The 27,833-nt window shown below is 42.1% G+C and overlaps 1 protein-coding gene across 1 annotated transcript in view; it reads right to left on the bottom strand.

Annotated features, from left to right (window-relative positions):
* Positions 1 to 871: 871 nt before the first annotated feature.
* GALNTL5 (polypeptide N-acetylgalactosaminyltransferase like 5) overlaps positions 872 to 27,833 on the bottom strand; it is a 39,683-nt gene continuing 12,721 nt past the window's right edge. The window contains exons 3-8 of the mRNA XM_045564529.1: positions 27,395 to 27,561; positions 24,046 to 24,168; positions 18,949 to 19,198; positions 13,332 to 13,449; positions 5,282 to 5,428; positions 872 to 1,024 (exon numbers count right to left, since the gene is read on the bottom strand). Of these exons, the coding sequence (XP_045420485.1) occupies positions 872 to 1,024; positions 5,282 to 5,428; positions 13,332 to 13,449; positions 18,949 to 19,198; positions 24,046 to 24,168; positions 27,395 to 27,561 (958 nt within the window). The remainder of the gene's footprint in view (positions 1,025 to 5,281; positions 5,429 to 13,331; positions 13,450 to 18,948; positions 19,199 to 24,045; positions 24,169 to 27,394; positions 27,562 to 27,833) is intronic.

The raw sequence follows: 27,833 nt of genomic DNA on the forward strand, positions 1-27,833 counted from the left end.
TCACCTTCCTAGCCACTGTCACCAGGGTGAACCCAACAGAGATCCCTCTAACCCCAAAGATGTCCAAAAAAATACTTTTGACATCTGGGTGTGTGTTTACCCAGGTCAGAAAAGGCACCCAGCTGCTTCTTCCCTGATCCCAACTAAAGTTACCAAGAGTCAGTCGGTCAGAACACAGATTAACACAGTGCAAGGAGCGTCATGAGAGCTGTCAGCCAGAGCCACAGGAGGGGACAGACATGAAAAAGGCAAAATCAGAAGCAGGGAAGAGTGAGTGTCTCCAGTGACACAAAGGCTGACAGAAACAAACAGGGTGGCTGGACTGGAGGGCCAAACTGGACACCCAAGCAAGCAGACTGGACATCAGAAATTCAGGCACCCAGCCAAGCAAGGTGTCAATCCAGGATCTATACTGGCAGCAGGAAAGGAGCTTAAGACGGTATGCACCAAGCATGGCTCTCTGTGCATGTCTTGCTAAAAGGGCAACCTTGTGGAATAGAAATTGGGTAGAAATGCTCCAAGGGCAGAGCAGTGCTTGTAGTTCTACCAGGACAAAGTAACTTTGGCAAATAATTGCAAACAATATACTTTACCTGAATGAGTGGTATGATAGTTTTAACTGATTGACAGCTTACATCTCTAATGTTCAAGGTCTTGTTGCCTCAGAAATTCAGTGGTAGATGGGTAACAAAGTATTAAGAATTGTCATTAAAAGTGAGAAAAGGCACTCATGTTGTATGTAGACCACTCTGGTTGTATTTCATATTGCATTTCACATAATTCCATGATATTCCAAACTTGTACTCTAATGCCACTATGTTGAAGGACTTCATTAACTCTCTATTCATGGAAATGATTTGTTTTCCTTTCATCAGCTGTCCACAGATACCTCCAACTCTGGGAAGACAGTATCCAAATACCACTGAAATGACTTGCAACCCAATCGCTTCCTTAATTCAACACGCTCACTAATGTTTCCATAGGTAGTGAATTTTAGACCAGGTCTTCGAAGAAAAAACTGCTCCTAAATGAAAATAAAGAGTTAAAATTCATTAAACCAAACAAATCTTTGGTAATAAAATCACGATATCTAACATGTGAACTAAAAAAATCCCTCCCAATTTCCCCTGCACAGGGAAGAAGGGCAGAGACACACCATGGGGCCTCAGATTTACTGACCCAGCACATGGCACCCACAGGATGTGCCACAGCACCATACCTAGTGGCATAGCGGGATCCAAGGGGACTGGGTCCTGCTTCTCAGGAGCCAAAGAATCACAGCCACCTATTGTAATGCCCCTTTCTCCTACTTTCTCAGCAATACTCCAGGAACCCCTCACTCCCTGGACCCAATAAATACTTCCATCTTTTCAGAAACAGAGGATATATTGGGGGAAATGGACTTGACAGGGAGATAGCCAGGGTTCCAAGTCCAGCTGCTGTTAATTATCTGTGTGACCTTGGGCGAGTTAGTTGAGCCCTCCCCTCTTAAGGTTGTTGGGAACACTTGCAAAGGCCCTGGGAGAGGAAGGCTGGCACAGAGTGTCAGGTCCATGGTGGTCATTGTTATCACCACCCCTGGTTAGTTTTTTGTGTGCTCTGACTTAAGGAAGCACCAAGAATGAATGTCCAGTGGACTCTGCTGGCCCCACATTAAAAGAAGTATTCTAAGTAGGCTGAAGCCTCTGAGAAAGCAGAACCCTTGTCCTTCCATCTGTATATTCCCAGTGCCTGGCGTATAGGCTGGTACTAGTGTTGAATGAGAGAGCGAGCTTGCTTATCCAAATTAACGCACTATGGGCATGCCACATGGAATTCTCCCTAGGGATCCTTGACCACTGTAGGTCTTTGCCACCCCATATGCCTGGAGCAGATTGGTGCAGGGGATGGGCCTGAAGGTGGGGGAGAGTGTTGTCATTCTGCAAGGAGCGAAGGCAAGGATAACCTTAGACAACATCTCCCTGTACAAAGCCCTCTCTTCTCCTGGTCAGTCACTAAATTTCGCGATGTGGTATATCATACAAGCCATTGATTTTACACTTAACATTTCATGCTTTTAAGTTAACTTTTTGGCATGATATGTTTTATGAAAGTCAGAAAACCACTCAGAGATATCTGTGTTCAATTCAACCATCTAGATCCATGGTCAGAGCTCACAGGAAAAAAAAATGGACAAACATGAAAATAAGCTCAAGATCTCTTATAATAAATACAATTTTGAACAGTAAGAAATCATTTTTTAGCCTATCAGATTAGAAGAAGTATCACACTTCAGGTATAACCAATGTGGGGTGACAGGCACTCTCACGGACACTTGAAGGTGGTGCACATGGCAGCACAGTGAACCCCAGCTTGGATATTACCCATCAGGATCCAAAAAGCACTAACTTGTGTCCCAGCAAGTTCATGTCTTGAAATTATTCCAAAGATATATTTGCACAAATGTGCAAAAATACATGGGTAAAGAATGTTCATTTCTGCATTGTTAAGAAATAACAAAAAGCCAGGATGATCAGAATGGTCATCAACAGGGAATATTTACGAGTGGGATTGATTTTAGTAGATCCATTCAAAGGAACCATTTAAAAGGATGAGATATGTTTCTATGTTCTGATTTTGAAAAATGATTTGAAAATGTGTTTTCAAAATATACTAACAAGTGAAAAAAATTCAGAACAAACATTTTGCAAATCTAGTTATATAAAAGAAAAGAGTATATTCTTGTGCACATGGGCATGTTGACAAGCAACTGCAAAGAGTAATTTAGTGATTACTTCTAAGCAGTGGACCTATGGGCTTAGAACTTACTTTTCACTTCATACTCTTCAGTAGTGTATGACGTTTGAAAATGAGCATGTTTTACGTTTTTTAAAATATAAGAAATATAATAAATATACAAAAAGAACATGAAATATAAATGTACCACTTAATGAAGTGTTGAAAAATCAACCGCAGTAACCCTATGTCATGAAATACAACATCCCCAGCATCTCAGGAGCCCTCTTTATTCCCTTTCCCGATCACAACCCTCTTCCTCAGTTTTAAATTCCGTCCTGATTATGTTTTCAGGTATTCCCATCTCTTTCTAGCTTTGGTATGTAATTATGCATGCACACATTATGTGGTTTACTTTTACTCATTTTTAACTTCACAGAAAGAGAATAACACAGTATATATTCTATTGTGCTTGGCTGCTTTTATTCACCATTACATCTCTAAGATTTATCCGTGCTGTTGTACTGCATAATGACATTTTGGTCAATGATGGACCACATATCGATGGTGGCCCCATAGGATTATAATATAGATATTTTTTACTGTACCTTTTCTATGTTTAGATGTACAAATACCACTGTGTTGCAGTTGCTTACAGTATTCAGTATGGTAACATGCTGAACAAGTTTTTAGCCTAGGAGCAATAGGCTATCCCTTATAGCCTAGGTATGTAGTACACTATACCATCTAGGTTTGTATTGTGTAAGTGCACTCTATGATATTGGCACAATGACAAAATTGCCTAACTACATTTCTCAGAACCTATGTGTGACATTAAGTGACACATGACTGTATATCTACAGTTTGCTAATTTTCATTGCTGTTTAGGATTACATCAACTAAATCTATCACATTTATCCACTCTACTTTTCCTTTTTTTCTTTTTTGAGACAAAGTCTTGCTCTGTTGCCTGGGCTCCAATGCAGTGGCATCATCATAGCTCACTGCAACCTCAAACTCCTGGCCTTAAGCAATCCTCCTGCTTCAGGCTCCAGAGTAGCTGGGACTAAAGGCTCGTACCACCATGCTCAGCTAATCTTATGTTTTTTTTTTTTTTGGAGAGACAGGGTCTTGTTCTTGCTCAGGCTGATCATGAACTTCTGGTCTCAAGCAATCCTCCTGCCTTGGCCTCCCAAAGTGCTAAGATTGCAGGCATGAGCCACCAAGCCCGGTCTATCCACTCCTCTCTTGATGACAGTGTATAGTTGGGTTGTACAGTTGTACACTTGACCCTTGAACAACAAGGGTTTGAAATGCATGAGTCCACTTATATGTGGATTTTTTTCAACCATAGTTGGATTGAAAACAGTATTCCTGGGACGGAAAACCAAGAGCATGGAGGGCCAGGTTTTCACATACATGGGTTCCACAGGGCTGACTTTAGTATGGATTTAGTGTATATTTTAGTATATGTGGGGCCCTGGAACCAATTCTCTGCAGATACCGAGAGACAACTGTATTCAGTTTTGGCTAACACAATGATGTTTATCCCCATTCATGTTCTTGTGTCCTGCTCCACAAAAGCATGTATTTCTATAGTATATATACTGAATGGAATTACTTGATCATAGGGTATTCACATCTTTTACTTTAATAGATGTTGCCAAACTGTTTTCAAAAATGAGTTTGTCATAATTAACACCCCCATTAGTGGTGTCTGAGCATTCCCATTGCTCGCCAACACTTGGTCTTATCAGACTTTAAAAATTCTACCAATCTAGGTGGCAGTGTAGAAACAGATCATTGAGGTTTTAATTCACATTTCCCTGATTACAAAAGAAATTGAACCTTATTACTTTCATAATTTAAAAACTGAATTAAAGAAACATAAGATGAAGAATAGGACATGTGCTATCACAGAGAGATTCTTACACATTTCTACCCGTTTGTCTGAAATGAGGTCTTGTTGGGGTTCCTTGTCCTTATTTGCTTGTATGTGGCTTCTGGATAGATATGTACCCTTTTAGTTCTTAGCAAGGGGCTTAACTCTTGGGGAAATGCACAAATAGAGGGGCATAGCTTTGACACAGAAATCTGAATTGGTAGAAAAGAGGTAGTAGAGGTTCTCATATGGTCCCCAAACCAGCAGCATCCACATCCCACAGGAAATTGGTAATGGAGGGAAAAAATCTAAAGAGTTGTACATAGGGATGGGGCAGAGAGAGGCTGTTTGCTTCTGGGATTTGGCAGTTCCTTAGGTGGGACGGAGAATAGATCTAGGCAAAAAAAAAAAAAAAAAAGGACTTCTCATGTTGGTTGATTTACTTGTGAGAGTAACTTGAGTTTCCCTAGAAATTAAAATAAAAATAATGAGGTGCAAGAGTAGAAGCTTAGAATTAACTAATTGAGAATAGGTTTGGGGATGGGTTAATGAGAGGTTGGAGGGGGAACCATTAATTTAAGGGAAACAGAGAAAAAAAACAAAAATTGGTTCTGGACAGGCAGCAGAAGGCTTCTCCAGAGCAAGCCTGCTCACATCTTTCCAAATCAGAGACGTGTTCCTCACCTTATACTCATCCAGCCAAACGTGCACCAGTCTTAGATAGTTACGTGCCATGGCTTTCAAGATTTCCTGGCTTTTGTTGTCTTGCTTACTGATATGTCCCACCCGAGAGCAGGGGATTATAAGGAGCTGGCCACCGCACATCCAGATCTAGGCATAAGAGGAACAAGAAACATATTAATAATGTATTTTTGCTAGTAATAGGCAACTGCTGTATTTTGTTACAAACATAACAATAGCTAATATTTATTAAGTTTCTTATTTCATTTAATCCTCACAGCAGCCTTATAATGTAGATACTCTGATTGTCCCCATTTTTCAGATGATGAAACTAATACATAGATTGATTAAGAAGTTTGCCCAATGACATGGAAGTTAAGTGGCAGAGTGCAGGGTTCAAATTTAGGAAATCTGACCCGAGAGCTGGCACTGTGAATATTCAGTGATTCTGCCTCTCTCATAACTAAGTGCAGGTATTGCTGGATGTGGGCAAGTAACAAGACAAATGCTGATTGTGACTGAATTCAATTATTCATCCAGCCTTTTTGTACTTAAAACACTTCATAGCACTTACTTCTTTTTCATCCACTACTAAGGGTCATTTTTGTTTTGTTCTGTTTTTGAGACAGGATCTCACTCTATTGCCCAGGCTGGAGTGCAGTGGTGCGATCATAGCTCACTGTAGCTTCCAACTCCTGAGCTCAAGTGATCTTCCTGGCTCAGCCTCCAAGTAGCTGGGACTACAAGAGGTGTGTGCTGCCACACTTGGCTAATTTTTCTATTTCGTTTTTAGAGACAGGGTCTTGCTATGTTGGTCAGGCTGGTCTTGAACTCCTGGGCTCAAGGAAGACTCCCACCTCAGCTTCCTAGAGTACTAGGATTACAGATGTGAGCCACCATACCCAGCCTATAGCAGTTATTTTTAATAGCTTTTTTTTTACTGTGCAAAAATAAAATATAGCCATTGGCAAATATAGAAAAGACACAGAAGAAAATAAAATTCACTTCTTGGCCTGACATTCTGAGTTAGTCAGTATTAACTCAGGTATGTATGTAGACACACAAATACACTCAACATTAAGATGACTTGCTTTTTTCATTTGACGTTATGTGAAATTATTTTAAAAGTCTTACATTGTTTGGACATGTTGGTATGAATAGTTTCCAATTTCTGCCCAGACCTACTGAGCCAGGAAGTGGGGGCTGGGGCCCAGTTGTCTGGACTTTAGCGCTTTAGGTGAGTCTGAGGCACATTCGAGTCTGAGAGCCACTGTTTTAATTGATTGAGACCACAGACCCCAGTTTTATAGATATTTTCTTAGGAAATCCACTTAATTATTTCAGGAAAAGTAATAGGAAATTAAGACCCTCATTGAAAATAATCCTCAGAAGTACTATGATGAGATATGGCACTCAGTCAGTCAGAAGGGATATTAAAAAAGGAACCTGGGAAAGTAGAACTTCGGAAATATCATGAGATCTGAAGTAACAATGACTGGTTCAACCAACCAAAGTTCTTTAAAAACTGTATGCACGCTTTGCAGCGTAACTTTGCACCTCATTCCATCAAGAGTTGGAGTTTATTTCTCCATCTCTTGACTTGGTTTGCTTTGGTCAATGGGACATCAGCAGATCTGATGTAAGCAGAAGCTTGAAAAGACTTTGCGGCATGGTGGGACTTGCCCTTCTTGCTCCTCCTGGGAACCGCGTGAATGAGCCTGGCTAGCCCGCTTGCAGATGAAAGGCAAATGGCCAGGTCACCCGCATTGCCCCAGCTACCACTGAGCCAATTTCCAGACACATGAGGAAGCCATCCTGGAGTACCCAGTACTAGCTGTGCCTCCAGGTGAGCAAAGATATAAGCCTGCGGTCCCCAACCGCAGTCTGAGGACCAGTACCGGTCTGTAGCCTGTTAGGAACTGGCTGCACAGCAGGAGGTGAATGGTGGGCAAGCACACGGAGCTTCACCTGTATTTACTGCCACTCCCCGTTGCTCACATCAACGGCTGTCAGATCAGTGGCAGCATTAGATTCTCACAGGAGCATGAACCGTGTTGTAAACTGTGCATGCGAGGGGTCTAGGTTGCATGTTCCTTGTGAGAATCTAATGCTTGATCTCAGCTGGAGCTGAGGTGGTGATGCTAGTGCTGGGGATCGGCAGCAAATACAGATTATCATTAGCAGAGAGGTTTGCACAGAGACCATAATCAACCAATTGCTTGCAGACTCATATCAAAACCCTATCAGTGAGTAGCAAGTGACAATTAAGCTGCATCTGCTGGCAGGATTTATAGTGGCAAATGAGTTGATGTGCTTCAGTTGTACAGCTGCATTGGTGGCAGCTTTAAGTCAGAATTCGACATTATTATTTTAGTCTGCATGTGGCCCACCCATTATTTTATTTACCACTTCCATCCGCACCTCTTTCCCACACTGTCTCATCACACTGTGGGTAAGCCCACAGCCAACCCTAGCAAAAATCAGTAAAGAACAAACGCCGCTGGAGAGCTTCTCTGAAAAGGGGGAAAGACCCAATGATGAGACAGCAGAAGACTCTAAGACTGCCAACAAAATGAAAGGCACAATTAAAAGAAAATACTAGGAGTCCTACTTAAATCACGGGTTCATTGCAACAGGCGCGTAACATTCTCCAAGCCCCTTTGTGTAATATGTGGTGACCGGCTGTCCAACGAAGCCAGGAAACCTTCAAAACTGCTTTGCCACATGGAGACCAAGCACCTTGCACTAAAAGACAAGGCTTTGGAGTTTTTCAAAAGGAAAAAATGTGAACACGAAGAACAGAAGCAATTATCGAAGGCCACCACGTCATCAGATGCATCTGCACTGAGAGCATCATTCTTAGCGGCTAAGCGCATGGCGAAAGCTAAGAAGCCCTTTACTATTGGTGAAGAGTTGGTCCTGCTGCTGCCAAGCACATTTGCCGTGAACTTTTAGGAGAGGCTACAGTTCAAAAGGTGGCACGTGTTCCTCTTTCAGCTAGCACCATAACTAGACGAATTGATGAGATAGCAGACAATATTGAAGCACAATTTTTAGAAAAGATTAATAAGTCACCATGGTACACAATCCAGGTTGACAAGTCTCCTGATGTTGACAAGGCAACAATGCTTGTTTTTGTGCAATATATTTTTCAGGAGGATGTGCGTGAGGATATGTTATGTGCACTTTTGTTGCCAACCAACACCACAGCTGCAGAACTGTTCAAGTCTTTGAATGATGACATATCAGGAAAACTGAATTGGTCATTTGTGTTGGTACATGCACGGACAGAGCGGCTGCCGTGACTGGGTGGCTTTCTGGTTTCACTACTTGGGTCAAGGAGGTCGCTTCTGAATGTGAGTCTAGGCACTGTGTCATTCATAGTGAAATGCTGGCTAGCCGAAAAATGTCACCTGAACTAAACAATATTTTGCATGATGTGATTAAAATTATCAACCGCATTAAAGTACACTTAACTCAGGTCTGTTCATGCAGAGCACGTGTCCTCTCTTACACACAGAAGTGAGGTGACTTTCTAAAGGTAGATCACTGGCCAGAGATTTTGAGTTACGAGAACTGCTCCAGAGATTTCTTTTAGAAAAACTGTCACCACTGGCAGCACATTTCAGCAACACAGAATGAGTTGCAAAAGTTACTTGTGTAACATATTCAACCTGCTCAGTGAACTCAATCTGTCACTTCAGGGGAGAATGACAGTTGTGTTCAAGTTGGCAGATAAAGTGGCTATATTCAAAGCCAGACTGGAATTATGGGGGTGAAGAGTAAACATTGGGATTTTTGACATTTTTCAAACATTAGCAGAGATTTTGAAAGAGACTGAGCCGGGGCCTTCTTCCTCCCAGCTGGTGCATGGTCACCTGTCTCAGCTTTCAAAAGAGTTTGAGCATTACTTCCCAAGCACAAAGACCCCCAAACTGAGAAGGAATGGATCCTCGACCCATTTATGAATAAACCAGGTGAATTGACTTTGTCTGTGCTAGGAGAGGATCAATTGCTTGAGATCGCAAATGACGGTGACCTTAAAAGTATGTTTGAGACAACTTTAAATCTTCATACATTCTGGATTAAAGTCAAGGCAGAATATCCTGAAATTGCCACCAAAGCACCTGCCACCTGCTTCCGTTTCCAATGTCCTATCTTTGTGAAGCAGGGTTTTCCGCAGTGACAGCAACCAAGACGAGATTACGGAGTAGACCGGACATAAGCAACACACTTCAGGTGTCACTGTCTCCCACCACCCCCAGATGGGACTGTCTATTTGCAGGAAAACAAGCTCAGGGTTCCCACTGATTCTGCATTATGGGGAGTTGCATAATTATTTCACTATATATTACAATGTAATAATAATAGGAATAAAGCGCACAATAAATGTAATGCATTTGAATCATCCCAAAACCATCGCCTCCCACCCCTAGTCAGTGGAAAAATTGTCTGGCATGAAACTGGTCCCTGGTGCCAAAAAGGTCGGGGACAGCTGAAGTAAGCAACACCAGCAGGAATCAGCCATTCTGGCTAAGACCGGAAGAGCCACTTTAGTAACACAACGAATTATGAAAAATAAAAATTGTTTGTTATTTTAAGCCACTGTGTAGTGGAATTAATTTGTTATACAGAAAAGGCTAATTGATACATGAGGGGGCATGTTTTTTCCCTAACACTAGTTTTATTTATTTAAGTAAGTAAGACCTTCCACCCACTGATTGCTCATTCGGGAAGCTTGGTGTGATAGATTGAAATATTCTCCCGGAAACATTAGCTTTCTCTCTATCCTCACCTTGGGGCAGAGCGTGTTTCCCTGACACACTGACTTTGGGCTTGTCTGTTCGACATGTTCGGCCAGGGGAATGTGTGCACAGACTGTACATGCAGAGGCTTCAATATGCTGTGTGGTTCGGCTTCACGTTTGAATTCCTGCCACTCAGCGTGAGAGGAATATGCTCCACCCTGGCCAACCAGGGACTGGGGAAAGGAAAAGGTAAGTGCTTATTGTTCTAAGCCACTCGGTTTGAGGTGGTTTGTAACATAGCATCATGGAGGCACTAGCCACCAGATTGCTAGAACCCTGAGCAGATGGGCCAAGGAGCATAACCCACTGAGGCACTGGAGAGTGACAATCAGAGCGGGAGGAGGGCGTGGGAGCTCGCCTAAGTCCCTGGTACGTAGACGTGTGAAAGTTTGCTTCATCCTTTCTCTACTGCAGAACATGGTTTGTTTTCACATCACTGCATCCAAGGGGGTTAGCCACCTGGGCAAGGTCCAAACTGGCATGGATACCTACGAGGTTCCATCTGGGGCTGAGGCAGAGACATGGGCTTGCCTAGGTGGCAGTCCTTGCAGCTCGAGGCAGGCCCTGGTTCCTAGAGCAGCGCACCTTGCCAACCTCTGGGGATTCCAGGATGGAGGGCAGGTGCTGGGGAGCTGGGACAAGCTGAGACTGCAGGTTGCCAGGGGCTGTTTGAGGCCAACCCCTGCTTTGCCAGGAAAATTGAAGTGCAAATTTTGAAGCTCAGTTGTGAGAACCATTCAGAGGTGAGGAGTGAATCTGAAGGTCTGCGGGCACCCAGTGAACCATCACTTTCCATAAGCAATGGTAGCCGCTGAGTTCAGGGAAACTAAAATAAGTTCAGAGCACTGGAGGCCTCTAAACAGTGCCAGCCTCAGCTAAGAAGTGACTTAGAAACAGGGTGGAACTGGTGTGTGTGGGAGCAGGGAGGGTCTCAAGACCTGAAGTGGAGCAGATAGCACGAGACAGGAAGCAATAGGTTTGCAGCACAGCACTTACTACATTCTGTGAATTTGGGAAAGTTATTCAACTTCTCTGCGACTCAATTTCCCCATTCTAATAGGAGATAATGGTGGTATCCACCTCATAGGTTTGTTATGATAATTAAATGAGTTAATGTCTGTGAGATTTTAGAGCAGTGCATGTCGGACTGTATAAGAACTTGTTAATAAATAAAATATATTTTTATCCTTCACATATAACTGAAATGCCACTTCTTGAGGGAAGCCACTGCGGATACACATCCCTCCCAAGACAAGGCTGGGTTCCTCCTTTATATGATGTCACAGTAAGTCCTCTATTTCTCCATTGTGTTTATCAAAAACTAAAGAATCTCCCTCTACTCCAACAGAATGAAAGGTTCAGGACATCAGGAACTACTTTTGCATTGTGTACTGCTGTATTTTAGCACCCAGCGCAGTGCTTTGCACATAATAGGTGCTTATTAAATGCTGTTGATGAATGCATGAGGATTGTGTCTTCTGAATGCCCAGCATATGGTGCAGCTTGACTCAAAGGAGGTGCTCCTTCAATGATGGCTAAATTGAACTTAGATAGAACTGTCCAGAGATAGCCTTAAGCTAAAACTATAGACTTCGGCATTGTCACCAAACAGTGTTTGTTACAGCCACGGGAGGTGATGCGGGTATGCTCTTAAAAATATTAACATGGGTGTGGCACAGACCCTGGCCAGTCAGAACACAGGTGCCCTTCCACTTGCTCTCCCTTTAGTTATTGGAGCATGGGAAGGCCCAGAGAGGCTGGGCCTGGTAGCTGGGCTGCAGGTGGGAGGTGTTGGGCGGGCTCAGAGTACAGGCTCTTTCACACCAGATACAGGAATATTGTACTAGGTTAACAGCCAACGTGACTTTACAGGTGTGACACGGCCGGGTGCCAGCTCTGAGCCTTGAAGAGCAACCTGGGGTGAGGAGAGAAGTGGCAAGACTGGAAAGCATGGAAGCACAGTGACTAAGAGATGAGAACCCGAGGGGATTCCTGCGAAGGGAACAGAGAACAACAGAGCAGAGGAGGGGACCAGGAATGTTGTCCTAAAACCCAAGAATACTTCTGGAAAAGATTGCTTAGTGTCAAATGCTGCAGTGACCTCAAGTAGATGGAAGACCAAGAGCCATCCATGAGGGACATCAGTACTAAACTGGTGACAGTTCCTGGAGTGATGTCACAGGATGCTGAGGGCCTTCTAGGATGTTGATTTACTAGAATGAGGAGTAAATGAGAAACGAAGAAGTATACGCAGGTATAAAGATTATTCTTTTCTCAGGAAAGACAAGGTTACTTGACGTGGCTAGCGACAGCTGTCAGTGTCAAGGGGGTGCTTTAGCTACCTATTAATTGACGTATTTGTTTATAAAGAGACATCCAAGCATACTTAAAAGATACAAAAGACCATTAGTAATGGAGCAGTTGAAAATATTGGAGCAGGGATAATTAATACATCTGAATAATGTTAGTTGTCACTTGCTATCTGTAGAGAATGTAGATCCAGAAAAAGAACACATTTACTTTTCAAATCTGCATGTATCATTCACAAAATTGATTCTTTTCTAGTACACAGTGCTTAAGTTATTAGGTCCCAAGGCTGGTAAACCCCTTATGCTATATTCTCAAAGAGCAATGCAATTAAATGAGGAATAATCAACCAAACAGAATAAATAGTGCCAAAGGCATGGGTGTTGTAAAGTAATACCCGGATCAGAATGGAACACAAAGTAACAAAACAACAAACTTAAGAGATACTGCCAAATAGAGGCTTGGAGGAAACTATTAATATATTGCTCTAGATATTTCTATATGCATAATAAAGTATCTGAAACATTATGAGAGAAGTCTGTGCTTAAAAGAACTTTAAAAATGAACAAATAACCAGCCAGAAGAAGGAAGGAAAATGAAGATAAAATAAAATCCCAAACAGAAATAGATTGGGAAACAATCCCAAAACCACCAAGAAAATAAAAAAAGAATCCATAGATAGGTTAAAAATATGATATTAATTTGATACACCATATGTTAGAAATAAAAAACATATGGTAGAAGAATCTGAAGTTTTACTAAATGTTTTCAATTTTTGCAAGGAGCCCTGTAAATTATTGATTGCATGTGACACTGGAATAGTACCAGATATGCATGGAGGAAATTGGGCATAATTACCACAGCATTTTATGTAACTTAAACTTAGGTTTCACTCTCTATGTCCAAAGGTAACTATTTAAAAAACAAAGTCAGGATTACCCTTAGTGAAAGTTCCAAATTTTCTCCTCCCCAAAGATCCATGCCCTTGTCATACTGTCCAATTTCATTGAAATAATGCCTGTCTATAGCAACAATCCCTCCAGCCATTACAGGTGACCTAGAAAGGGGACATAAATATTAAATTGATTCCACAGAGACAGCCATTATAGATTTTCCTCAAAATTATATTGAATATCAGTAATAACTTATAGTTAAAAACTAGAAAACAACCATATTAATATGAAAATTATCTCAATAAATATTTAAGCATGTAAAATTACTAAATTAAAATTATAACTACCTAAAAGTAGGCAATGACTTTTACTTAGCTCTCACCAAATTATGTAAGCACTATATTCTAAGGGTTGTCTTGATGAGAGGGCAAATGATGTTTAGCATGTAAGTTTCCCATGAGGATGACAACGAATTGGGTCATGGAGTTTAGTGCACTCTCCTTCTAATGGCATTAAGGGAATTGTAATATTTAGTTCTGGAAAACCCATTAGGTCACAAAGCATCTTTTTTTTTTTTAATCTACCACTACTAGTAGGGCCCAGTAATACCAAACTAAGTGGTCTGAAAGCCATTGCAAGTTCACCAGTCACTCGTTTGTTCAAAAAAGTATCTATCGGGCACCCATGATGTGTTAGGGATAAATTAGCAACTCAGCAGGCAAAGGAAAGACCCCTGCTCACATGGGGCCAGGGACAGAAGAAGGGAGATCAGGGAGAGGGTGTTGCAGGAGTCTCAGAGAAAAACAGTGGGACCCTGGATAGGGGTACAGCAATGTAGGTGGTGAGATGTGGTCGAATTCTTGATATAGTTTGAAGATGAAGCTAACAGATCTGGGTATGGGTGGGGTGTGGGGAGTAGGAGGAAAAGGAGAAGCAAGGCTGACGCTGACCTTTTTCATCTGACCACTTGGCAGATGGAGTTACCATCCACTGAGATGGGAAAAATGGTGGGTGGAGCAGGGTTTTTAGCAGGAAGATCCCATTTTGGACATATTTGAGATGTCTACCCAGCATTCAAGTAGAGATGCCGAGTAGGCAGTTGGATGCAGTTGGAAACAAGCGTCTGAAGTTCCGAGAGCGGCCAGGGCTGGAGACATAAATCTGGGAGGCATCAGTGTGAGACAGGTGAGAATCACTGTGTGAGCAAGTGGAGTAGAGAGGAGGACCAAGGGCTGAGTTCTGGGTACTTCAGCGTTAAGAGTGTGGAGAGAATAAGAGGAATTGGCAAAGGACACGGGAAGGTGTAGTAAGTTTTGGACCTAGAAAAGTCACTGGTGCCCACGTCCCTTGGTCACGGTGAAGCCTGCATGCCAGGGAGCTGAGGAAGCCTCTCGTCATCACTGGTGTGCGCCCGGGCCCATGAATGCGCTTGATTGGTATAAGTTTTCCAAAAATTACTGCCTCTACATTTGGTGGTTACAATTAGAACTACTGTAAGTGGCAAAAAAAATATATCTTCAGTTATAAGAGCTAATTAATGCCATAGCTAATATCTAAAATTTATTTTTTCTTTTAGTCCTTTAAAAATAACTTTTTCTTTATATACATTATACATTATGATTATATAGTATGTACATATATGTTTATAATATATACATATATAATCACAATCGGTATACTGACAAAATTTTTTATGGCTTAATTTTTATTTAACATAGTCAAAATTTTCCTAAATAGTTAATTAGACTTCAAAAACTTAACTTTTAATGACTATGTAATATTATACAAAAATGAATATACTTTTTTTAACCATTTCAATAGCATTTGACATTTATGTTGTTTGCAGTTTTTTTACTAATATAAATATTGATACAATATGTGTCACTGTACTTATTTTTGATTAATTCTTTTTGGATAAATTCCAAGAAGTATATTATTGCATCAAAGATTAAGAATATTTACATGATTCTTTATATTGCCAAACTGTTTTCAAAAAGGATATACCAATGTATATACACATTGAAAGTATATTAGAATTCCAAATATGTTATTTTGAAAATACATATTAGGAATACAATTCCCCTATTGAATATCAATTACCTTCACATTGGTGCCTAAACATATTTTATATATGAGATATGAAAAATTACAAGCCAAATTTTTGTAATTGCAATACCATAGCTACTTCTTACTAAAAGTAACTTTATTTTAAATCATTTTGAGATGAACTCAAAAGAATGATGGTTTAGTTTTTTATTTTTTATTAAATCAAGATGTTTACATATTAAATTTTATTAAAGTATATCTTTGTTCTTCTTTGTTCTCAAGTCTGTGACATTAACAGTGGCTAACATTTATATTGAGCAGATAACTTCTTCTGTGCCAGGCCTTAAGCTATGGGTTTGACAAGTGTTAGCTCACTTAATCCCCTCAATAATCCTAAAAGGCATATCTTATTATTATCATCTCTATTTTATAGGTGAGGATACTGAAGCTGAGAGAGGTAACTGGCCCAAGTGAGGGCTTCCTCAATGCAGTACTCCAGGTATGCCATTCAGCTTGGAGTCTTTATGACACATCTCCTTGTGGAGATGTGCAGTGCACAGCTGGTGCAACTGTACATGGCAGCCCTAAATAGCTAACAAGTGATGGGATCCCTACTGAAAACCAGGTCTGTTTGACTAACCAAAATAAAATATCACCCTTCAAAGGAATGATTTAATCCATATAGCATTGTGTTACATACCAGAGAATCAGAGAGTTTTAAATCATCTCTACACGTGAATATAAATGTCAAATCACATCATATATTGAGTACTAAGTGATTCTACTGACAATAACTGACTGCAGTTGTTCAGGATTAGGGGCAAGAACCAAAGATGGTTAGGAATGGTGTTATGAAAGATTTAAGATTTATGCTAAGCCTTCTAGAAAAAGTTGGCTCTCTTACAAAAGTAGAGAACAGAGAAAGGTCATTCCAAAACAGGGAACGGTCTGAGCAAGGCAGAAGGTGTCAGTATGCGGATGCACGGACGCTGTAAGCCCAGAGCACGGGAGAGATCCGAATCACAGGCAGTAGAAGGTGCATAAAGGAAGCTGCGTGTTATCATGACAAAAAAGACTTTAAAAATAAGCAAGATTGGTGACATGTGCAATGTGAGGTTTTACGAAAACTACTGTAGAAACAGGGAGATTGGAATGGGTGGGGAAGGGAGCCTGTAAGCCATGCTGTCCCTTATGGAGCAGAGTTCCAGACCGAGGCAGTGTGGGCCCGTCTGTGAGGACAGCTAGCAGGGCAGACACGATGTGAGATAGTCACAAAGGGCAGAGCTGCTGGAGCTGGTGAGTCACAGGATTGGAGAGAAGGCGGTGGGAGATCTGGAACCGGCTACAGAGCTTCATGTGGGGTCACGCTAATGACCGTATAATGCTCCATATGGTTCTAGCATAAAGTGCTAAATAATTTCACAATTATTCCTTCCAATTCTTGGATAGTCTTTATTACATTCTTGAATTAGGAGACAAAGTTGCTAACCGAGAGTAGGGCGCTCGGGGCGGGGGCAGGTCTTGGGACTAAGGGAAGTCAGAAAGGTTTGGAACAGCCGCTTCGGGGAACGAGTGGATCAGAGATTGCAGGGCAGCATGTGGCTGGAGACCATCAATGTGTAGTAGCAGCAGTTCACAGCCCTCAAAGTTTGGCAAAATACATCAACTCACATCGAGGAACAAAGAAAATAGATGGTGGAATCGCTTCAGTGTTGGAGGACTGCAGACTGACCGTGGCAGAAGTTGGTTTGTGGCCAAAGACTGGGATTCTCTAGTTTGGAAGATGAGAGGTCTAGGAGATGGCTGAGCATGGTGTTATGATACATAACATATGTATGTGTCATACGATACATATGTTGGTTTCTGTCCACAGTTCCTGGCTCATAACTCCCACAGCCCTTGTTACAATGTTGGCGTGCTTTGGGCCTCAGGAGCAGCCTCAGGGATCAGAATCTTCCTCTCTGACCTTCTCCTGTCCTCCTTGCCCCTGCCCATGACAGGACTCTAATCTGATTGTGGATTGTGAGACCCTCATTCCAGAGGGCCCTGCCCTATGCCCTGGAAGAAGGAATGCTCCATGAAGAAAGCAAAAAGAATCTGGACAGACAGGCCTCCTGGGTTCGGATCACACCCTTTCTGTCTAATCACATTTTGACTCTGTTGCCTGTGCTTCAATCATGGACAACCAATGAAGTCTCCATCAAAGGCCCAAAGGACAGGGTTTAGGGAGCTTCCAGAGACCTAAACACATGGAGGCTGAGAGGAAGGTGAACAAGAACTCATCCACGTGCCGGGAAGGTGGCACACCCCAACTCAACGGGGACAGGCTCAGGACCCTTCCAGACTGTGCTCTATGTATCTCTTTATCTGGCTATTTATTTGTGTCTTTTTAGATATCCTCCGTAATAAACCAGGAAACATAAGTAAATGTTCCGTGAGCCATTCTAGCAAATCAATCCCCAAGAGGAGGGTGTGGGACCCACGGTTAAAGCCAGTCCGTCAGCAGGTCCAGAGCCCAGACGTGTGTGGCTGGTGAGAAGGAGGGGTCAGTCTTGGGGACTGAGCCCTCAACTTGTGGGACCTGACACTATGTGAGGGTAGATAACCTTGGACTTGAAATAGAGGAGACCCAGCAGGTGTCCGCTGTGTGCTGTGTGGAGGAAACGCCCACATTTGGTCACAGCAGTCTGTGTTGATTATTGTGGAGTTTAGAGGAAAGCAGAGTTTGAGTGTTTTTCCAAAGCACTGAGGGAATAATAATAGATAACAATTAGGAAATAGCTAACATTTATATATTCATTTAATTCTCATCACAACCCTGTGAAGTATTATTATTCTCCAGATGTTACAGATAAGAAAATAAGGCATAGAGAGGTTAAATAACTTGTGTAAGATCACACAGATCTAGCTAAATTAGAATAGAGGCAAAAATGAAGGACTTGCTTAGCTATAGTGTTGGAAAGTTCACTCTTACGGTTTGTGATGCAAGAAGGTTAATACCAAGAGAAGAGAAGTGAGTCTGGTGTCAAAGTTAAGGGTAAATGTAGGAAGTGACCTGAAGGAGTCTCTTCAAAAATAGCCTCACAAATGCAGTTAAAAGTTACAACATTCAAATTTTAAATAAGGAACTGAGAATTAAAAGCAAATGTAATTGTTCTCAAATTTTCCAAGATTAATAATCTAGGAAAAGTTAGGTTCATCTCAACCTATGAAATTACAAATGGAAACACTTGGGCAAAAATTTTCTATATGAATTTGGCAAAGACGTCTGCTTTTTCTGGGCTATCCACAGTGCTGGCCTTTGGTTCATTGATCAACATACAACTTGCTCCTAAGAACAAACTTCACATGCTAATCACGGGCATCTGAGATCAGAGGACTAACCACAGTGGTTATCTGAGATGGGGTGAGATGTACATTTTCAGTTAAAGAAACTTAACATCTACCAAATTCTATTACTGTATTAAAGACTTCTAGAAATAAGTAACAAAACATTTCTCTTCATTAAGCCCAAGAAAAATTTGAAGGAATAATCTCCAAAAGTGAAAGTTTTTTTTTTTTTTTTTTCAGGTTCTAATATACATATGCTATTTCTCCCAAACCTGAAGAAATCTCACCGGATTGGTTTACTAGGGCCATCTGGTCCATCCATCTCATAAGAGAAAACATTATCCCATTTAAATTGTAGGTTCCAGTCAAAGGCTCCCCTTACAACAGGAGAGGGCTTATATTCCAGGGTTGCCTCATCAATGGTATCTATCAGAGGGCACACCACCATTTTGGGGTCCTTAGCGATGGCAGATAGCAAGGGCTCCAGCCAGCCTCTGTTCACCTCACAGTGGCTGTCCAGGAATACCAGGACATCCCCTGGGGAGGCAAGAACAGGGTAGTGTTAGCCCACATGGATGAAACCCAGGATCACACAAACCAAAGTTTAGTGCAATGAGTATTGGCTGAGCATTTACTATGTATTTGGCTTTTAGGTGCTTTCAGTTGCATTGGGGGGGGGGGACACGAACCACATACTTTATTATGCACAAAAATGTGGGACATCATGTGCCAGAGTTGTTCAGAAGAGGCCAGGGAACTATGGGAAAGCAGGTGGAACTGAGTTGGGCCTAAATTTAAAAAAGAAAAGAAAAAAAAATATTTTAGCTTGGCCTTGACTGATCAACTTATTTCAGCAAATTTTTACTGAGAGGATACCTTCTTAGGCATTGAGTTTTGTGCTTGGGATGCAAAGATGCATAATTATTTTTGCTGTTGAGTTCAAACTTTAATGAGGGCCTATTCTACTTAGAGGACAGGGGAATAATTGGCATGGCCAAAGTAAAGAGGATGTGTTATATGGGCTCAACTTGGAAGGAAACTCAAAATTCAAGTAGCAGAGTTTAGACCTTTTCTATAGACAACATAAAATCATTAGGAAAGTATAAACTGTCCCATGTTTGGATCAGAAGACTTAATATTGTTAAAATGGTGATGATCTCCAAATCAATCTACAGATGCAGTGCAACACCTATCAAAATCCCATTTGGTTCTTTTTGTAGAAATTGATCCTAAAATTCATATGGAAAGTCAAGGGACCCAAATTGGCCAAAACAATCTTGAAAAAGAAAAATAAAGTTGAAAGACTTCCTGATTTTAAGACTTACCATAAAGCAACAATAATCAAAACGGTGATTACTAGTAATTGGGTAACTAGTTAATTGTCCAATACTAGCAGAAGGCTAGACATATAGAGCAAAGAAACAGAACTGAGTGTACAGAAATAAACCTTGTGTTTATGGTCAATTGAGTTTTGACAAGAGCCAAGAAAATTCAATGGATAAAGCATAGTCTTTTCATTAAACGGTGCTGAGACAACTAGATATCCACATGCAAAAGAATGAAGTTGGACCCTTGCCTCATACCATACTCAGAAATTAAGTCAAAAATATCACAGACCTAAGGTAAGAGCTAAAACTATAAAACTCAGAAGATGCAAATTGACTAAGAGGTTGGGGGGAAAAAAGGAAAAGAAAACTCAGAAGAAAACATTGGCATAAATTTTATAACCTTGGGTTAGGCTAAATGGTTTCTTAGATATGATACCAAAAATACAGGTGACAAATGAAAAAATACATAACTGGACTTCAACAAAACTAAAGACTTTTGTGCTTAAACAGAAATCATCAAGAAAGTGAAAAAAAATCCATAAAATGGGAGAAAACATTTGCAAATCATAAATCTAATAAACGACTTGTATCCAGAATGTATAAAGAACTCTTACAACTCAGTAATTATAAGCCAAATAACTTGATTTAAAATTGGGCAAAGGATTTAAATAGACATTTATTCAAAGAAGGTATGCAAATGACTACCAAGAACATGAAAAGGTGTTCAACATCATAGGTCATTACGTAAATGTTAATCAAAATCACAACTAGATATCACTTCATACCTGCTAGGATGGCTAGAATAAAAAAGACAGACAATAGCAAGTGTTGGTGAGCTTGTGGAGCAACTGGAATGCTGTCCAACGCTGATGGGAATGGTGGGTGAGAGAGGAGGAAGGAAAGTTCTTTCCTGCCTGGACCTGTGCTAAGATAGCATGGTGCCCTTTAAGCTGAATTCTCCTCTCTCAGGGTGTGTCCAGCATGATAATTTTGAGGACCCCCTCTTTCCCACCCCTGTGGTCTCTTGCCTGCAGTTCCCACATCAGACAAATGCATTCTATTCTGGTGGCCCACACTCTGTCCTCAGCTCCTTAAGATCCGTGTTCTATCTCCAGCTTCTCCTCTGCTGAGAGCTGTCCATCCTTCTGGACAGTGACACTGGACACCATCTCAGATGGCCCCTGCAGCGCTCTCACGCAAACATCACCTGAGCAAACTCTGCCATGAATACAGCCACTAACCTAGAAGCAAGTATCCTTGGTTTTGCAGCCAGCTACAGTTCACTTCTCCTCAGCCCCAAAATATGCCTAATTTTGTTAGGAATGTGCTGAGAATGTGTTAAATCTCCAGTACAAGGAACTCATATCGAGTCCCTCTCACCAGGCTTCAACGAGCAGCTTTCTCCCCAAATCTCCTCTAATCTCTAACAATCTGACTCAGTGTGGCTGAGTTGTCTCATTGGTTCTCAGATATCTATTTCAAAATTTATCATGGTCAGTCTGACAACTCACTTTGGAATATAACATCTGTTGTCTTCTTGTCTCAACCAAAATTGAGCTAAGAAGTGTCCCATTTTGAACATATATAAATATTTTATGCTATTGGCAGCACACAGTTTTACCCTTTGCATTTTACCCCTAAAATAGCTTCTATACTATTATATAATATTATTAGCATTTTAAAATCATGTCTGTTAATTTGATAGGTGAAAATAAACAACTGGTTCTCCAAAGATGTAGAAATGGCTAATAAACACATGAAAAGATGCTCAGCATCATTTGTCATTAAGCAAATACAAATTAAAACCAATGTGAGCACCACTTCACACTCACTATGATGGCTAGAATTTAAAAAATGGAAAAGAACAAGTTTTGGCAAGGATGTGGAGAAATTAGAACTCTGCACATTGATGGTAGGAATATAAATGGTGCAGCCATGGTAGAAAAGATTTTGGCAGCTCCTCAAAAAAGTAAACGTAGAATTACCATATGACCGAGCAGTTCCACTCCTAGATACATACCCAAAAGAATTCAAACAAATACAGGTACGTGCGTATTACCAGCAATACTATTTGTAACAGCCAAAAGATGGAAACAGCCCAAACAGCCACCAACAGATGAATGGAGAAACAAACTGTGCCCTATTATAGAATGGAATATTATTCAGCCATAAAAACAAATGAAGTACTGATTCATCTACAATGTGGATGAGCCTCAAAAATATTATGCTAAGTAAAAGAAGCTAACACAAAAGATCATATGTTATATGATTCCATTTCTTTGCAATATCCAGGATAGATAAGTCCATAAGAGACAGAACACAGATTGGTGGTTGCCAGGGGCTAGAGTGAAGGGAAAATAGGGAAAAACTGCTTAATGGGTATAACGTTTTCTTATACAACAAAAAATGTAAATAAAAACCAAAATTTTACAAGTCTCTCTTCCTATACTGACTCATGATGTCTTCTTTGTCATATCTAGTGTACACTTGTACCCTTAGCATTTAAAGATTTAAATATTCGCAATTTTGACAATTTGAGTGACCCAAAACACCATAAATGTAATATCATAAATTGCAAAATAACTTAAAAGTATACTTTATGCAAAACTAATACGGCATTTTTCTAAGTATTGATTTAAATTACAAAACACGGGAACAAGCCACTTAGCACCTACATTTCAATGAAACATGGTTTTTCACTCATCGTAAAGTATTTTATGGGGGAAATTTATGTGCTATAGATGCTCCTCAGGTGATTCTCTCACTCATAAGAATATTTTGTGGGAATCTGAAGTTCATTGTTAGGAAAAGTTGCTCTACTTCTATTGGCCTCTGTAATTATAGAAAGGATTATGCCATTTATTGTTTTTAGAGATAACCTATCAAGCATTCATTTGGATTCTATCTAAAAACCATACTGGTTGTCCCAGATTCAGCCAACTTCTCTTTAGGGCCTGTGATGAGTGAGAAAATGAGGCCAAGCCTGCCTGATATAGGACTTTTCCTATATTTCCCTCCAAAGGATATTTGTGGAGCTTGAATAAGCAGCATGGACCCTCAGCGAGCTGCTCGTATGCCCTCAGGGCTCAGCGCCCAGCAGTGTTGACAGCGGATGGCTCACAAGTGAGTCCTTCCGGAGGGCCTGCCCTTGGCTAGCCGTGGCTATCATGTCCAAAGCGATGCTTCCACCCGCGGGAGGGTGGTGTTCACATCCAATGACTGGTTCATGCCTGGTCCCCTCACCTAGATCTGGGACCTCTCTGAACCGCTCTTGGTGGCAGCCCTGAGAGTGATGCTCAGAGCTCCCGTCAAGAGAACCCGCTGTGAGGAACACATTTAAGCTTTGGGTTCTATTGCAGTTGACGCTGAGGTCACACTCTCCCCGGGGTGCTCCCAACCCAGTGACTAAGCACAGTGTGCGTGCTGAGGGGTATTAAGGGTGGCCTGTTGAGGCCCGACGCAGGACTCCCAACCGGCCAACTCGGCACCCGGGCTCCCACTGCCGGCCGAGCCTTTCTGAAAGACGCACCGCCCGGAAGCTCTTCAAGGTAAACCGACGCCTTCTCTCTCCCTTCCTAGGTGTCAGGCCGGAAGCTTCCTGCCACACTACTTCCTCTCTCCTTTATCCTTCACAGGCGTCTCCCCCAGTAAACTTTCTCTTGTCATTTCCTCGTGGGGCCCTGAACTTTCCCCGTCCTGGCTTCAGCCTTGCCCGTGGCGGGCCTCATCTCCCCGCACACGCGTGCGGGCGCACTTCCTCACTCCAGCTCAGAGTTTGCACCCAGGGAACTCAGCCTGGGACAGGGGCTGACATTACGGTCCCTGCAAAAGAATGTCTTTCATTCAAAATAACAAATTGACATTGTGAAGCAGAATACTTTTGGAGGCAAAAGAAGATCAAAGGCTCATATGGCTGGAGTAATATTTCCACTCTTCTGATGAAGCCAGTGGAGATAGGGTCTACCTGTGGATTATTCGTGCATGGGATTGTTCCTGCCCAGGAAAGTAGGATCTCTGTGACACATCATTGGCTCACGCCCTCAGGAATGTTCCTACCTGATGCACGAGACGCTCCAATCAGCCTTGCTCGAATCAGCCCCTCTCTCTCTTTGTTTCTTATTAATTTAATCTTTCCTCGAAAAATTTCCAAGTGATACTCTAGTTTTTCTTTCAAATCATCTGGAAAAATATCCAACATTTGACAATTTATAAATTGCAACTATGGAAACTTGAAACAATTTACCATCATTATGATTGGTTCCTAAAAACCATGCTATTCCACAGAAATTCTAACTTTCTTTCTTTTTTTGAGACAGGGTCTCACTCTGTTGCCCAGGCTAGAGTGCAGTGGTATCATCATAGCTCACTGCAACCTCAAACTCCTAGGGGCAAGCGATCCTCCTGCCTCAGCCTCCTGAGTAGTTGGCACTATAGGCACATGCCACCATGCCTGGCTAATTTTTCTCTTTTTTCTAGAGACCGGTCTCACTCTTGTTCAGGCTGGTCTTGAATTCCTGAGTTCAAGCAATCCTCCTGCCTGGGCCTCCCAGGGTGCTAGGATTACAGGCATGAGCCACTGCACCCAGCCAGAAGTTCTAACTTTAAAAGACAATTTTATCCTATGGAAGGGAGAGAAAGAAAGGTGATTCACCATCAAACTCAACTGTAAATACTTCTCTGTGCTTCTAGTGAAATACTTCTATTTTAATAAGTCACTATTAAAGTTTTAATAGAAAAAACGTGAGTTATAGAGCTTTGGTGCAATCTGACTCCCATTAACTGTGATAATTGTACTATAACCAACCATGCTTCTAACTTTGTAGTAACTCTTAGGCAAGTTATCAAATAGCTCGAGCCTTGGTTTCCTCAGCGCTGAGAAGGGATGGGTGCCAGGTTCCTGGCAGCATTCTGGTGAGAGGAAGAAATACTTCACCCAGCACAGAGCCTGGTACCTAACAGTCACTCAGTGTCTGCAGGTTGATATGATGATGACAAAGGAGCCTGGCACCAGGTGAGATGGAGGCAGGTGCCACAGAAGTCTAAACTCTTCAGTCCCAGGAAATGGGATGAGGAGGCTAGAATCAATGGAGCAGGTTCATGGTAGTCTTGGCAGAAGGAGGGATCTCCTTCCTGGTCTTTAGAAAGAGGCAATGACACAGCAGCACAGCCACACTTGCAGGGTGGGGTAGCATCTCAGTCAGATGTCTGCAAGCACCTCACTAGCATCCAGGGCATGGGGGACTCTGAGCCAGGCCTTGGGGGAGATAAAGGCAGTAATTGCTGGCATGAAGTGGAGGGCTTGGGCTTTTCAAAAGATGGTCGTGCTGTTTGCTTGCAGTCAAGAGGGGCCAAGACTATGGGAAAACTGGATGGCAGCTGGTCACTCAGAAGGGACAGTTCCCTGGGCCCCTAGACCTGGTCCTCCCAGCTGAGGAAGTCTATCAACAGTGCCTATGGGAATCAGCTGGAAAAGACAGGCCTCAGTTCAAGAAATTGTCCTACAGCCTCTGATGAAGGCACTGTGAGTTAAAGGCAGGAATGTGTTAATCCTGAGCTCCACCAGAACATAGAACACCCTGCTTCCTGTGTTTGAGGAGCTGCTGGGCAAAGGCTAAGATCAAGGAGGAGGAGCAGAGGTGTCCGGTCTGGCAGCACACCTACACCTTGGCCATCAGCAGCTTCTCTTTAGTCTCTTATAAAGGTGACCACGATGCATAAGAATGTGTGAGCAGATCAGCAGATGTTATGGACTGAATGCTTGTGTCCCCCCAAATTCATATGCTGGAATCTGATCCCCAATATGATGGTATTTGGAGGTGGGCCCTTGGGAGAGGGATTAGGTCATGAGAATGTAGCTCTTGTGAATGGGATTAGTGCCTTTAAAAGAAGATGCCAGCGAGCTAGCTTGCTGTCTTTCCTTGATATGAGGACACAGCAAAAAAGATTATGGCTGTCAACCAGGAATAGGGCTCACAACAAGGACTCGGCCCTGCTGGCACCCTGATCTCAGACTTCCAACTTCCAGAACTGTGAAAAATAAATGTTTGTTGTTTAAACCACCCAGTTTGTGGTATTTTGTTACAGCGGCCAAGCTGACTAACTCACGGTGTGGTTCTTAAAGGCCAGGGGAAGTGTCATTTCTGGAACTGCATCCCCATGGCAGGATCCTTGTACTTCTGGGTGAGAAGTTAGAACTCCACACCCGGCAGGTCATCCCACCCTGTCCCCTGCTTGTGGCTTTCCTGGTGACTTCTTGCCCACTAAGTTGCCAAACACATTGCTGAGTGCTCCTGAGCAGACGAGGCAGCAAGGGTGATTGAGCAGCAGGAGGCCAGGCCATCCCCACACGCCTCCCACGCAGGAGACTAGAAATGAACAGTTCCGTGCCCTAACCCTAACCCTAACCCATAGAGCTGGCACAACATGCAGTAGGTGCCCAGCCAGCTTCTACACTTCCAAACGTAGCTGACAGTAACCCAGTCACACTCAGGAATTGCCAGAGGCTCTTCCCTGGAGGTGAGCCCCTGGGGGTGTCTTCCTTTGTTCCCCACCTGTTCTTCTCCCTACTGCTTCTCCTCACCTTTTTCCTTCCCACTTCATAGTGGGTCAGATTTACAGTGGATTGGATAGACTTTCAGGCCTGAAATGTACCCAATATTGACACCATTGCTTTGGTACTCCTGGCTCACCTATGGTTTGTACTCAGCCATAAAATAGACAACTCATTTCAAATTTCAAATGTAGTTAAGGAAATTTTGTGCTAGTATCACAATTCTTTAAAACCAGTAAGCATGGAGGAAGAAGCACTTAATTGCAGTTGGTCTGATTAGAATTCTTTCAGTAAAGTTCCTGGATCATGTCATTTCCCCACATTAAGCCCTTAATAGCTGCCCATATTCTCAAGATAAAATTCAAACAGTGCCCTTCGTGAGCAGTTCCCTTTTAATAACTCTGGTTTTACACCCACCCCTTCAGCTCTATACTCATGCATAAACAACATAACACACACCACTATCCCAAACTCGCCGTGTTTTCTCTTGCCTCTGGGCCTTTCCAATGCTGTTTGCTTTCCCTAAAACACCTTTTCCTTCCTCCCTACCCTGATAGTTCCAAATCATCCTTCAGTCTCGGTTAAGATGTCACTTCTTACTCAAGTGATCTCTAAAGGTGAGGTTGCTGCCCTCTGTTTACCTTGTGCAAGCTCTAACTCCCCCCTCGCCCCTCCCACATGAGCCCAAGCACCACAAGGACAGGGACCAGGTCCAACATATCCGTCAGTGCCCCAGGAGCCCCTAGCGTAGCGCCTGCCTCAACACCCACCAAAAATATTCTTCATATAAAATACTCAAGCGTCAGGGAGAGCACTACCTTCAAAGTAGATTAGATAATCAGTGTTCTGTCTTACCAAATTCACTCATGTCATCTACCAAAATGATTTCTTCAAGGAAATTGCGTGGACTGAGATTCACAACACTGTATAATGTCCGAAGCAAGGCATGAAATTCTTCATTATGGAAGCAGATGATGACACTGGCAGTAGGCAGATGGACTGAGTAATGCTTTTGACGACATCTGCAGGCATAAATGATAGCAAGAAAATGAGCCATTTAAAAGCCTTGGATGTTTTAGGGTCTCAGTCAAACCCCTGTGCCTATGTCATCTTTTTTCCTCTTTACTCCTTCCATTGATGATTGTGATAACAAGATGACAGGACATCTAAAAGTACAAAAATTTCTTTAACTGATGCTATTCTAATATTATCTGAATCATTTCCCTCTTCTGAATGCCATTAATAGTTGCTCTTTCCTGAGACTCTCTTTGGTAATCTTAGTTATATTTTCAAT

Source organism: Lemur catta, chromosome 11 (genome assembly GCF_020740605.2).
Source record: "Lemur catta isolate mLemCat1 chromosome 11, mLemCat1.pri, whole genome shotgun sequence".
Classification (NCBI taxonomy): Eukaryota; Metazoa; Chordata; class Mammalia; order Primates; family Lemuridae; genus Lemur; species Lemur catta.